The sequence below is a fragment of the Plutella xylostella genome, chromosome Z (assembly GCF_932276165.1).
Source record: "Plutella xylostella chromosome Z, ilPluXylo3.1, whole genome shotgun sequence".
NCBI classification, from domain to species: Eukaryota; Metazoa; Arthropoda; class Insecta; order Lepidoptera; family Plutellidae; genus Plutella; species Plutella xylostella.
Genome location: NC_064012.1, coordinates 15768019 through 15781707, shown reverse-complemented (window position 1 = coordinate 15781707; position 13689 = coordinate 15768019). Strand labels below are relative to the sequence as shown.

Here is a 13689-nt window from a genome sequence, read left to right as displayed (position 1 = left end):
ACATGAAAACAAGTCCCAATGTTAATGTTAAGTATCGCAGGCGGGGACCAACTTGACCGCCACTCAAGGCCGTTTTCTAAGTAACATTCAGCTAAATGGTGAACCCTCTGCTGGTCCCCGCCTACGATACTTTCCATTAACATTGGGACTTGTTTTCATCTTTTTAGCGTGCAGTCGGGTTTTTTGTTTGTTTATAATTTGTTTAGTACTATATACCGCTTTTTCAATACCTGTAAGTACATTTTTTGGTAGCAGCATAATATTTTTACTTAATTTTAGGGTTTCGAACGTCAAAAGAAAAAAAGCAACCGTTATAGGATCTCTTTGTTGTCCGTCTGTCTGACTGACTGTCTGTCACCGCCCTTTTTCTCAGAAACGGGTAAAGATATCAAGCTGATATTTCGCATAGATGGGGAGTACCCCAAAAAAAATATTATGGTACTCCCTGTCCCACACAAGTAAATTGGGGCTTATATTTTTTCCAGTTATTTTGATGTGTACTTATCCTTTTTTTTCTTTGTTGTTTTGTATAAGTATGTGTTTCTTTTCTTTAAATCTGTATTTTTTTTGTTGTTGCTGTCTATGTGTCGAATAAATGTATCTTTACTTTCAAATCACGCCATCTATCGTTTGTTTTTTTTGTGGCTACTGTCTATAGAAGAAATTCTGTCATTGACAATTTTACGTTACGAATTTATTTTTATTTATTTTATTTTTATTTTTACATTTTCGTGGAGAACCAACAGCATTTTGTTAATAAATAATTATTACTTATGAACACATAACAACTTGATGCCATTAACAGAATGAACTTAGTAAACCCAGTAAACCTAACACATCCAGAGGAAAAATAAAATCTCTTTCTCTCTATCTGAAAAACATACTTAATAGCCTAAACTCGATGCTTTTAGCTATTAACATCTTTGAAATAAAATTGAGCCACCACCGTGTTACTGCCCTCATCAGATCCTCACGAGACCATACCACAACCAGCACCAAGAGACTGTATTTTTGATCCCTAACCTAATGTTCGTGCGTATTGTCATCACTTAGATCCATTCGCTATATTCCTGCTCCTCATCAGACCTTTACGAGACTGTAATGTCACGAGAATATTGCACACTATCTAATTTAATTTAATGTATTGAATATACAGGAAGAATTATGCTTCCTCAATTTCAAATCAAATTATGTTGGTGTCATAAAAGTTGAAAAAGTGCAATGACAACCAATGTGCAGTGATTTTGTATCTGTACACGATAAGATCGCGAGCTGTCAGTGCTGCCTAAACCGACGTGACCCTTCTTTGGAGGCCAGCGGCCAACTGAGTCAAACGTCACTTGTGTTTATGATTTTATAACACAGAAAGCCGCCATAGATATTTGTATGAAGATTTGAGGGAAAAAAATTGCTCAAGTTTGGGATTAATTTACACAAAATAAGTGTGTGTTTATTAAAAAACAAGGTATTTAGCGCCTAGTCCAAGCCTTTAACTTTATAATATGATAAAAATCATATGAAAATTCTTAATAATTACGACACAGTTGTTACAATACGGGAGTGTGATTTTCTGGTTTTCCGTCATATTCTGAATTTTATTTACAGTTATCCATAATCATTTACTTGAATTCGAATCATTCAGCACCTAGCTAGACTCTTCGGCTACCTGTGTGATTTTTTTCAAGGCTGTAGAGCATCATTTACTACATAATTCTATGACAATGCCAACCCTCGATTCCCTATTGCCGACCCTTAAATGTTATGGGAATGCCGAATTACACGAAGGAACTTTATAATAATAATATTAAATCTATATCTGTCACTTTCTTTCCGTATGCTGTCGAAACATGACAGCAATAGATTTAAAGCCGGCATTAGTTTAAAGTTCCTTAGTGCAAATCAGCGTAATTTGTTTTCTTTTTTAATATTTAGGACTGGGCTCAGCAAGTCTGCCCTCCAATCAGCCTTATAATATATTATTATAACAAGGCTTTGGGCTTGGTTGATACAAGCTTAGGGCTGGTCGGGGTCGGGAGGCGAGACTGAGGATGAAAAGGTTATTTTTATGAATGATAATGATAAGACAGAATTTATATTTGTTTAAATTGTAAAACTCAAAACCTAAACGGTGGAAGTTTAAACAAGTTATTAGACAAAACCTTAACTGTCAGCTTTTGTTTTGTTTTATTCTAAATGGTGCTTGGTTTTATATTATTTATTATCGAGAAAAATATGTCCCCGATCATTGGCCATCGCATTGTTGTGTGAGAGAAGTACCTCTATTTGAATAAGACACTGTCGTAAGACATGTCTGTCTAGAGAAATATTGCCTTATGCTCAGTGAATTGCATTAACAAATAAGAACTTGTTGAATAAAAACGCCTTTATACATACTTTACCATATTTGGAATTTATAAGTAGATAAACTAAGTCCAATGTAGCAGTTAGCTAGCTAAACTAATTGTAGTTTTTTATAGTAATTCAATGTGTAAGTACAGTTTGAGCATAGAAATGTGACCGCTCTCAGGTAGTGTCATTGTCACTTTGAGCGGGGTAAGGTTTTTTGCCTTAACTAATCATAACAATAAATATGCACCTTGCCTTTCTAATATGGCTCAACGGTACTGGTACATGGGTCAACTATCAATATGAATAATATTATCTATTTCTTTATGGATAATGCTCAATGCCCCAAGAATAAGAACTAAAACTTATCTAAATGCATGTTATTGGTTAAACCATGTAGCTTTTTAATAATTATTTTATGTTCGTTATTTCCATTTGGGATTAATTTCACACAAATGACACATGTGGGTCATAGTAGTCCAAATTATGTTTTCTATCTGTCACTTGTTTCATGTGTAGCATCAAATGTAGCATGGTCGGACTCTACCTAGGTCGCTCCCTGGAGGACGAATAAGACAACAACAAGAATGCACTAGCCTGCCACTAGCCTATAAAATATAGGCTTGGAATAACCTCAAATAAATATATTATACTTAGAATTTATATGAATATTATGCATAATAATGTCCTTTCATGTGATATATTTACAAAAATGACCTAAAATATGTTATTCAATGATTTAATTATATGAATTTGTTATAAATAGACAAAAATGGTCACGGCCTGAGAAACTGAACTTGCCATTTATATTTTACCTTATTTACAGGAAGTAGAAAATGATTTCAGCAAACTTATCTCAATAAGTGACCATCTCATACTAGTAAGTAATTAATTATACCTAGGTATTCACCAAATTATATTCGTATTTAATCAATTCAGTGTGATGGCAAATAAAACAATGTATGAAATATAAATATCGTTTATTGTATACTTTGGGATTACATTCTTAAAAATTATTAATATAAATTATTATTATAGGTATAAAAACATGAGATGCGTCGAAAATTAAAAAGAATACTTGAAGGTATTATTGTATGTTGAATAATGTAGATATCTCCATTATGTGGAGGTGCAGTGGGCCTGCTCCAGCGCCTGCCTGTAGCGAGGGAGCTCTACGTGGTCCCAATGCATCAGCATCTTGTCAAAATACCTGCAGGAAACTCCAATGTTAGGTGGAAAGTACAACAGCTTCACCAGTAAAACTCTTTCCAACGACTACAAAGGGTAAGAGATATGAGACTTTCTAAATAAATGAAGAATAGTGTCAGAATATTTTTTGGTGTTGGCTCTTGTTTCTGTTGCAAATTTAGCTTTGTCTGACTAGAGTTTTGTTTGTGAAGCTTTTCAGGATACTTCTGGCTTCAATTGAAGGGGTCGCCCCACAAACTTAGGTGCCGAAGTTTGATGTTAGTAGACGTATGGCAGGAATATTTACTAACTTTTCTAGTACGAGTACCCTATTTTCGTTAAGTTATAGTCATACAGTGTGTTGCAGTGTGGGGTCAGGTTTCTGTGCCCCAGATTTACCATTCTTCTCTTGTACAATCATCGTGGTTGACATGTCCCTGATTCATCTCCAACATTTTCCCACATCTTCGTCCCCACTACTCACTTGGTCTGCACCTCCTGGAGCACCCTCTCCTCGACCTCGCTGAGGCCGTCGTGCATCACATACAGGGTGTCCATGAGCTGCTGCTGGTCGTAGAAGCCGCAGATGTTGGTGGCGATGCCGGGCTGGCTCAGCGAGAAGTAGGTGGCCAGGCGGGCCAGCTCCACGTTCTGGGACTGCGGTGATAAAAGTGGTTATGTGAGACCTGGGGTCACTCTAAGTATGGCCGAGAATCATAACTAGTCCTTACAAGTAAATGACAATGGGCAGATTGGGACCACCCTCCAATAGCATTAAGACTAACATTGTTGGATAGGTCTTGTCAATAGGAATAACTTTTGCTATGACAGCTTTGTTGTCACAGTTGTCCGTTCAGAGATATTTGACTTATAAGTTCCGATACTCGTCAGTTCATCTTACTGCTATTGGAGGCTGGACCAATAGCATTAAGACTACCATCGTTGTATAGGTCTTGTCAATAGAAATAACTTTTGCTATGACAGCTTTGTTGTCACAGTTGTCCGTTCAGAGATATTTGACTTATAAGTTCCGATACTCGTCAGTTCATCTTACTGCTATTAGATGCTGGACCACCCTCCAATAGCAGTAAGACTAATGTCGTTGGATAGGTCTTGTCAATAGGAATAACTTTTGCTTTGACAGCTTTGTTGTCACAGTTGTCCGATCAGAGATATTTGACTTATAAGTTCCGATACTCGTCAGTTCATCTTACTGCTATTGGAGGCTGGACCACCCTCCAATAGCATTAAGACTAACATCGTTGGATAGGTCTTGTCAATAGGAATCACTTTTGCTATGACAGCTTTGTTGTCACAGTTGTCCGTTCAGAGATATTTGACTTATAAGTTCCGATACTCGTCAGTTCATCTTACTGCTATTGGAGGCTGGACCACCCTGCAATAGCAGTAAGACTAATGTCGATGTCGTTGGATAGATCTTGTCAATAGGAATAACCTTTGCTTTGACAGCTTTGTTGTCACAGTTGTCCGTTCAGAGATATTTGACTTATAAGTTCCGATAGGGAGTTAATTAAATATTTACTTGGGAAATAATACACGGTGATTATTTAATTATTTATTATTATAATTACACTATCTACACTATCAGACGACGACGTAACAGAAGTTACGGGCAGAATACACCTCCACCGCGCCCCTTTTTGTTTTTTAACGTCAGTTATTGTCATCCAATATGATAGATCTCGTCTGATAGTGTAGATAGTGTAATTATAATAATAAATAATTAAATAATCACCGTGTATTATTTCCCAAGAAAATATTTAATTAACCCCCTATCGGAACTTATATGTCATATATCTCTGAACGGACAACTGTGACAACAAAGCTGTCAAAGCAAAAGTTATTCCTATTGACAAGACCTATCCAACGACGTTAGTCTTACTGCTATTGGAGGGTGTTCCATCCTCCAATAGCAGTAAGATGAACTGACGAGTATCGGAACTTATAAGTCAAATATTTCTAAACGGACAACTGTGACAACAAAGCTGTCAAAGCAAAAGTTATTCCTATTGACAAGACCTATCCAACGACGTTAGTCTTACTGCTATTGGAGGGTGGTCCATCCTCCAATAGCAGTTAGATGAACTGACGAGTATCGGAACTTATAAGTCATATATCTCTGAACGGACAACTGTGACAACAAAGCTGTCAAAGCAAAAGTTATTCCTATTGACAAGACCTATCCAACGATGTTAGTCTTATTGCTATTGGAGGGTGGCCCCAGCTCCCATATATTTTTGCCCATCCTCTTTTGCTCTAGCTCAAGATAATTTACGTTTTAGAGCGCTGCCGCAACTCTAACTACATTAAACGTACCGATTTGCAGGACAGATCTCGTCTCGTCGTGGTGTTTGTGAATCGTAGGGTCTTTCCACTATTGGAGTGGTGGAGAAAATTGTGAGGGTCCTCGACCCATTCCTCATTGGTTGCGCTGGCGGTGGCAAGTGTCTAAACTCACTACCACCTTTCGTTTCCACTTCTAATACTTCGTTCGTTATTAGATTTTTGGCACATTTAATAGATGTATGGTATTTCTCAATGTTTTATCTTTCAGCTGATTACCTATCTGTTTGAACTCACTCAACGGTCTAACCCTTTAACCAAGAAAAAGTATAGTAGACGGATATTATTATTAGGCAGCCAGCAGAACTGGTTTAGCCGGTTTAACCCCAACCAACGATTCTTTAAGTGTGATAATAACCGATTTTTCTAAATCATCATCATCATCAGCCTGTAGCAGTTCAATGCTGGACGTTGGCCTCTCTCAAAGCACGCCACTGGATGCGATCTATAGCTTTCCGCATCCAATCATAACCGCAGCCACCTTTCGCAAGTCGTCACCCCATCTAGCCGGAGGGCGTCCCACACTACGTTTGCCTAGATTTGATTTTTCTAAATACCTATTGCCTATTACGTAAAATGAGTTGTTTATCTTACACCAAAGTACCAAATCCCGAAGCTCGTTGAAGCAATACCTTGCAATACTCCGAGGCTTGGCGGCAGAGGGCCTTGACGTCGTCGCTGGCCGGGTGCCACGGCTGCGGGCCCGAGCTGGTCAGCAGACCCATGCCCGTCGCCGCCGCGTTGATCACCCCCACTCCGTGAGTCTACGGGCAGAGGGACAATTTCAGCAGTATTATTGGTAATAGGAGTAGGAGTATTATTGGTATAGAGTATGAGCAGCGATTATCTGACACGGATAAGAAAAAGGATCACACAATTAAGGGTAGGTACTTAACTAATTACTTAAGTAACTACTTATCTTATACATAATTATAAGCCACAATATTCACTGGTCTATTTTGGACACCCTTTGTTTGGCGTCAGCCAGGCAGACGACAGTAGAATTCTTTATTGGGTTCCTCAGGGTCCTCATCAGCATCCGTGGTTGATGAATCCCACTGCGTTTATCTAGCGTACACGTACCTCTTACCCCTACGAAATACGCACCAGAAAGTACTTAGTGTAATTCTGCAGACGGTTGTCGATCATGGTAGACTTGGCGTAGGACAGCACGGTGGACACCTTGACCTCCGACTCGTCGATGATCTCGCGCATAAGATCGATGTCGTAGTCGGCGATGCCGATGAAGCGGGCCTTGCCGGCGCGCACCACGCGCTGCAGGGCCGGCAGCGTCTCGTTCAGGATCACCGAGATGTCCGGGGCGAAGGTCGGGTCGTGGATCTGGATTGAGAGAGTGGGCAAGTATACAGGTTGAGGAGGTGGGAACATAAACTCGTTTTAGACTGATTCCTTGTGAGTTCAGGCGGTGACTTTGTAGAGATACCTACTTAGTTTATTATTGTTTAAACTTGGAGATTTTTATGTTATGTAGGAAATAAGTTTTGGAAGGTGGAAGTGGTTGGCATATTTGCCATAGTACTACCGTTGTGGCTGGTGTTTAGTTGCGACTAAGAATAGGTAGACGTAGTTAGTGAAAGGCATCGACTGGATTACCGACGACGATATATTAGTTATTATAGTGTTATGATGATCATCAGCATCTGCTCTAGCTTGTTCGTTCGTTTGGTGCAAAGGCTTTAGATGATGTGATGGCAATAAAACTTAAAGATCAAATAGTGTGTGTGTCAAATCAGAAAGAAAAAAAGAAAAACTTAATTTGACCCTCTTTCTTTCCAAAGTAAATACGGAGCATCTAGTTAGCTCCACAACCCACAGACCTGGATCAGGTCCAGATACTCCAGCCCCAGCAGCTCGAGCGTCTGGTCCACGGCGGCTTCGGTCTTCTCGGCGGAGAAGTCGAACATGTGGGCGGCGTCCAGCTCGTAGCGGCCGATCTTCCCCGCGATGTAGTACGTGTCGCGACGGATGCCCTGCAGCGCCTGGGGAGATGGGGGACAGTTGGTTAAAGCGTAGAGGAAACTTATTGACGCTTAGCGAGATGGGGGGACAGTTGATTGTAGCTTTAGAAGAAACTTATTGACGCTTAGCTAGATGGGGGGACAGTTGATTGATGCTTTAGGAAAAAAATATTGATGCTTAGCGAGATGGGGGGATAGTTGATTGAAGCTTTAGAAGAAACTTATTGACGCTTAGCTAGATGGGGGGACAGTTGATTGATGCTTTAGGAAAAAAATATTGACGCTTAGCGAGATGGGGGGACAGTTGATTGAAGCTTTAGAAGAAACTTATTGACGCTTAGCCGATGGGGGCAGTCGATTGAAGCTTTAAAAAAAACTTATTGACGCTTAGCTAAATTGGGGGAAATTTGATTCAATATTTAGTAGAAATTTATTGACGCTAAGCAAGATGGGGGGACAGTTGAATGAAGCTTTAGAAAAATCTTATTAACGCTTAGTGACATGGGGGGCAGTTGATTGAAGCTTTAGAAGCAACATATTGACGCTTAGTGGCATGGGGGGGACAGATGATTGAAGGTTTAGAAGAAACTTATTGACGCTTAGCACATGGGGAGACAGTTAAATGATGCTTTAAAAGAAACTTATAGACGCTTAGCGAGTTGGGGGGACAGTTCATTGAAGCTTTACAGGAAACTTATAGACGCTTAGCCAGATGGGGGACAGTTGATTGAAGCTTTAGAAGAAACTTATTGACGCTTAGCTAGCTTAAGAAACAGCTTTAGCTGTTACATGGATTTTATTTTTATCTTAATAATGCCTACTTACCTAACTATCCCCCGTAGGTAGGAAAATTTTGCAGTTACCTAACACCTACCCAGGTAACTACGTAGGTAAAGCTTAATCTATTCTAAAGAATAAAACAATCAATTCTAAAGAATAGAATAATCAATTCTAAAGAATAGAATAATCAATTCTAAAGAATACAATAATGTATTGTATAGAATAGAATAGAATTTAAATACAAAATAATAACAATAACATAACAAAAGACAAAGGTCGGGAGGGAGGTTACGAGATGATAAAATTGGCATAAAAGAGTGTCAGTATTTGCGGCTCCATATATTAGAGACACAAATACTGGGTTATATAAGGAAGATCGCCAACAACGCGTGTGAGATAAGCTGCTGCATTTACGTAAGAAACTACCTACAGGGTGCTTCTAGATTATACGTGATAGGTATGCTCTTATTATGTTAATTCTTTACGATAACTGTTTATTGTTAGGCTAATACCTAGTTAGGTACTTTGATAGGATTTTGAGATTGGACCTAACTAGGTACCTATACTACTACCTACCTAAGTTTTTGTAGGTAGGTACGTTTAACGTGTATAAAAGTGATGAATAATGATATCGATAGGTATTGAGACTGGCATTTAGCTATGTATGCAACAAAAGCTTTGGCTTCTATTCTATTCTATTCTCATAGGGGGTGAAGTTCCTGTACGTGGCTCTCTCGAGTGGAACCTTTGTACATATCCCTTTGATTTCAGCTCAGCCAGCCTAGCTCCCGAGTAAACTGGAGGCCTGGGTGTTGTAATAGCTGAGGTAGCTAGTAGTAAGCTTTGGCTTACTACCTAGTTTATTTAAAACAGTTTTGGTAGTCGTAATACAGTAGTCTTTCAACCAGAACCTTAATTCCTATCAGCAACCTAAGTCTAGGCTACGAGACGAGTGTGCTCTTATGATGTAAAATGTAGGTGTTGAGGTTGAGTGTCTGAAACACTCTGTATAGCTAAGTAGGTGCCTGCACCTCTGCTCCGCTAAATATTCGCAATTCTAATAAGGTAGGGTAAATTTTGCATCTCACCAGTTTAAGATGTTATCAAAGGAAGGTTATCTTTAGAATAAGCTAAGAAAGGTTAGTTTGAAGAACCTATTATTATAGTTATTTTTAACACCATAAATATGACTATGACGACGCTTAGTGGCAATGGAAAGGTATCTAAATATTATGTAAGAAGAAAAACTTTGGAGTACGAAAAATCCCAAAATGACGAGATGAAAGATTTTGTAAAAGAATGCTAAGAACCAATACCGACTGATGGGCATATGGCGTGCACCAATGAAATAGCACGGTTTTAACACATTCCGCCCGCCCTTCGTCCTGCAGCAGCCCTTACAAGAAAATATCAGCCAAGCCATCGGCGGATTCTAAAAAAGAATGTGAGGTCGGAGGGGTAATGTGCTGGAGGGGTATAGTTACATATCTCTTTTGCCGACTGCACGTAAAGTAAGAGATCGATGGTGGGTAGGTATACACATCTTTTTTGTTGACTGTAAAAGTACTTATACTGCCAGTTTCAATAACTCCATCTACCGATGACTGCTAATAACTTTCATACTATTTTGCATAACTTTTTATGCGTCAAAATGGTATGAAAGTAACACCAGTCATTACTAGCTATAGAGTTATTGAAACAGGCAGTAAGAGAGCGCTGGCGGGTAGGTATACATATCTCTTTTGTTGAATGTAACTACGTAAAGTAAAACCATAGAATAACGAGACTAGCACTTGTACTTGTTATTCTATGGTAAAACGCTCGCGCTGGCGGGTGATATACATATAGTTAATATTATATTATACTAGCTGTTCCCGCGCGCTTCGCTTCGCTTTTCGGTGGGAATTCCGGGATAAAAAGTAGCCTATGTTCTTTCCCAGGGTCTAGACCGTATGTATACCAAATTTCATTCAAATCCGTTCAGTAGTTTTGGCGTGAAAGAGTAACAGACAGACACAGTTACTTTCGCATTTATAATATTAGTTAGGATCTTTCGCTGACTGCACGTATAGTAAGTATACCTTTCCATAGGTCCGTTCGGAGCTGCCCTGCCCGTACCAGGGGCCGGTCTCCAGGTAGTTGATGCCGTAGCGGAGCCCGTCGCGGATCAGCTCGATGCCGCGCTGCTCGTCGTGACTCCTGGCAACAGATGGCGCTGGTATACAGGGTGTTGCAAATAGGGTGGACAAGAAACCTACGTGCAGCATGTTAACTAAGCCCGGAAATGAAATCAGAAACATTTTCTATAAAAACTTTATTGGTCACGTGACTTTTTACTAGAGAATGATCATTTTTTTCGAGAATTTTGACATTTTGATTTTAATTCCGGGCTTAGATATGTATATTATGCTGTACACATAGGTTTATATGTATAGTGTAAAAAACCGGCCAAGTGCGAGTCGGGCTCGCGCACAAAGGGTTCCGTAGCAGCAAAATTACAGTTAAATCAACCTATCTCAAAAACTATAAGAGATACTTTGATCAAACCAAAAATCGTTGAAAGAGTTAATTAGCATGCATCACCTCTATTTTTTTTAGAATTTTATACCCCGTAGTTATAAAAATAGAGGGGGGGGGACATACTTTTTACGACTTTGAGAGCTGATATCTCAAAAACCGTTCACTTTAAGAAAAATGTTTTTTAGAAAACTTTATATCATTTTAAAAGACCTTTCCATTGATACCCCACACGGGTATGTACATCGAAAAAAAAAATTTCATCCCTCAGTTACATGTATGGGGGGCCCCACCCCCAATTCTTTTTTTTACTATTTAGTGTCATATTTTTGTAGCGGTTCATACAACACATATTCCCATCAAATTTCATCACTGTAGTACTTATAGTTTCCGAGTAAATCGGCTGTGACAGACGGACAGACGGACAGACGGACATGACGAAACTATAAGGGTTCCGTTTTTGCCATTTTGGCTACGGAACCCTAAAAAAAGTTAGAGTACCTACACCGAAAGGGGGTGACTAACGATTTAAAAGAGATCGTGTGGATCTAAGTTTCAGACAATCATAGATTTTTTGTTAGGATTAGGTCAAAGAAGGCTTTGATGTCCGAAAAGTGAAATGAAGAATGCTATCGGATGAGCAATATGAGAATTTACATATTATGCACTCCGAGCAATGGAAAAGTTGCGCCTGCCAACCTACATGTATATACTCGTATAGCCTGATACCCTAAACTGCCTTTTAAAGTTTTTACCTTTTGCCCTGTGTTTAGTTCTTTACCCTTGGGCATACTAGGTTTGACTAGTCAGGCAAAGACCAAATATATTTATTTCCGGTCTTTTGGATTATCAGATGTCGTTCCCCGTGGAATGGGATATAAATGACAAAAATACTTACCTATATAAAAAATATATAATACTTACTTATATATTTTTTATACTATCTTCTAATATTTTGCGGAGGTATATATATCAACAACTAAAAAAGCTTTCCTCGTCATCATTTAAATATGAGCAGGTGCTTGGTTTACGAATTCTTATAAGTACTTGAAATTCATCATAATTTTTCGCATTTTAGATACTTACCTGCAAGAAAGCATTTTTCCCGTCATGAAAAGAGTTATTTTCATGCCTTATTTTAGGCAATTTAACCTAATCTCCGAGCATGAGTGGTGAAAAGCACAGTTTTTACTTCGGGTGAACCCCTATTCCCTCGGCCTATTAGCTCATTCGCAACGATTATAGGTGGGTTTTATCCCTTGAGTAGCAATTAAGTAAGTACTTAAGTATATTTAAGATATATATACTTAAATTACTTTAAAATAAGATCAGAGAATTTCCCTAACGCGAATATTATAGAGAAAATCGCAAGTTTCGTCGCACACTACGATCGTGTTAATCATTTAAGTGGTCAACTCAACATGTCCCCCCACGGACAAACCTTAAAAAAATACCATTATCCAATTCTTAGCCAACACAACTTCAAATACTTATGCCAATATAACTATTTTTACAGAAACCAAAACTTTAAAGTTTATACGTAAATATTGTTTTAAATGGCACCGGTTTACCCGCCCTTTTTGTCCGAAAGATCGCAAACAAGATAGGAAGATAACTAGCCGGTGACTAATAATAACAACATTTAGTTAATATAGTTAATTAAATTTTAGCTTAATATCCCACTTACCCATAGATGTTGCTGAATGCAGCGCCCCCCATCCCGATATGTGACACTTTCATGCCGGTGTGGCCGAGCTCGTTGTAGCGCATTTTGAAATGTTTACTTGTTTTGTTACGAAGTGAACACAACTATCAACCGTGAGTGCTCGCTTGGAACTGCGCCGGCGTTCAGAAACTAATCATAATGATAACTCGTGTTTGTGTGGCAAGCACTCTTGGTAGTAAATCTAGAAAAAATACTTTATTCAATGACTGATATGCATTTACATATCAGGGTTTTTTAATCTACGAATACATTTGACGTTTATCGGTTTACAATATAGTTAGATCAATGGTTATATAACATCAGAAAGATGAAAAACAAGCCTCCGCCAGCCCCAGAAGCCATTCCTCGGCCTTCCTCTTCTTAACTCCACCAACAGCTACCTATATCTAAGTAACTCCCTCTTGCGCGAAATTGACACTAAAATACAGACTGCAAATGACAGATATAATTTTTTCGACATTAATGTCGACGTCAGTTTTAAGTTTCTTTTCATCGGATGATCTCAAAATAGTTAGGTGAAAATTGACTGAAAAGGCATGAAAATATTACTTTTTTGTATTTGTAATGAAAAGCACATTATTTACCTCGTGTGAATCCCTTGTGTACCGAGTCTCTCGGCCTATCGGGTTTCGCCCCTTGGGTAACAATGTACCTACCTAGCATCGAGTACCTATGTAGGTAATATTGTGCTGTTGGGGATAAGTAACTATCTAACTAATGTGATAGGTATAGTTACTTATGTAACTGCCTGTCTACCGAATCCGTTATCTTTAAACTTCAAAATGGGAT

The 13689-nt window shown here is 38.7% G+C and overlaps 1 protein-coding gene across 1 annotated transcript; it reads right to left on the bottom strand.

The window, feature by feature from the left end:
• Positions 1 to 3309: 3309 nt before the first annotated feature.
• Positions 3310 to 13028, bottom strand: LOC105381293 (L-galactose dehydrogenase). Its single transcript, XM_011550985.3, has 7 exons — positions 12862 to 13028; positions 10739 to 10856; positions 7737 to 7898; positions 7006 to 7239; positions 6531 to 6662; positions 4019 to 4191; positions 3310 to 3556 (listed from the first exon to the last, which is right to left on the bottom strand). The coding sequence occupies exons 1-7, from the start codon at positions 12942 to 12944 to the stop codon at positions 3466 to 3468; spliced, it is 993 nt and encodes a 330-aa protein (XP_011549287.2). The 5' UTR covers positions 12945 to 13028; the 3' UTR covers positions 3310 to 3465.
• Positions 13029 to 13689: the final 661 nt, after the last annotated feature.

Coding starts and splice junctions, on each gene's coding strand:
- LOC105381293 (XM_011550985.3), bottom strand. CDS start 12,944: ATGCGCTACAACGAGCTCGGCCACACCGGCATGAAAGTGTCACATATC. Junction 7,899..10,738: donor CCGAACGGACCTATGGAAAG/GTATACTTACTA, acceptor CCATCTCCCCAG/GCGCTGCAGGGCATCCGTCG. Junction 7,240..7,736: donor AGTATCTGGACCTGATCCAG/GTCTGTGGGTTG, acceptor CTCTCAATCCAG/ATCCACGACCCGACCTTCGC.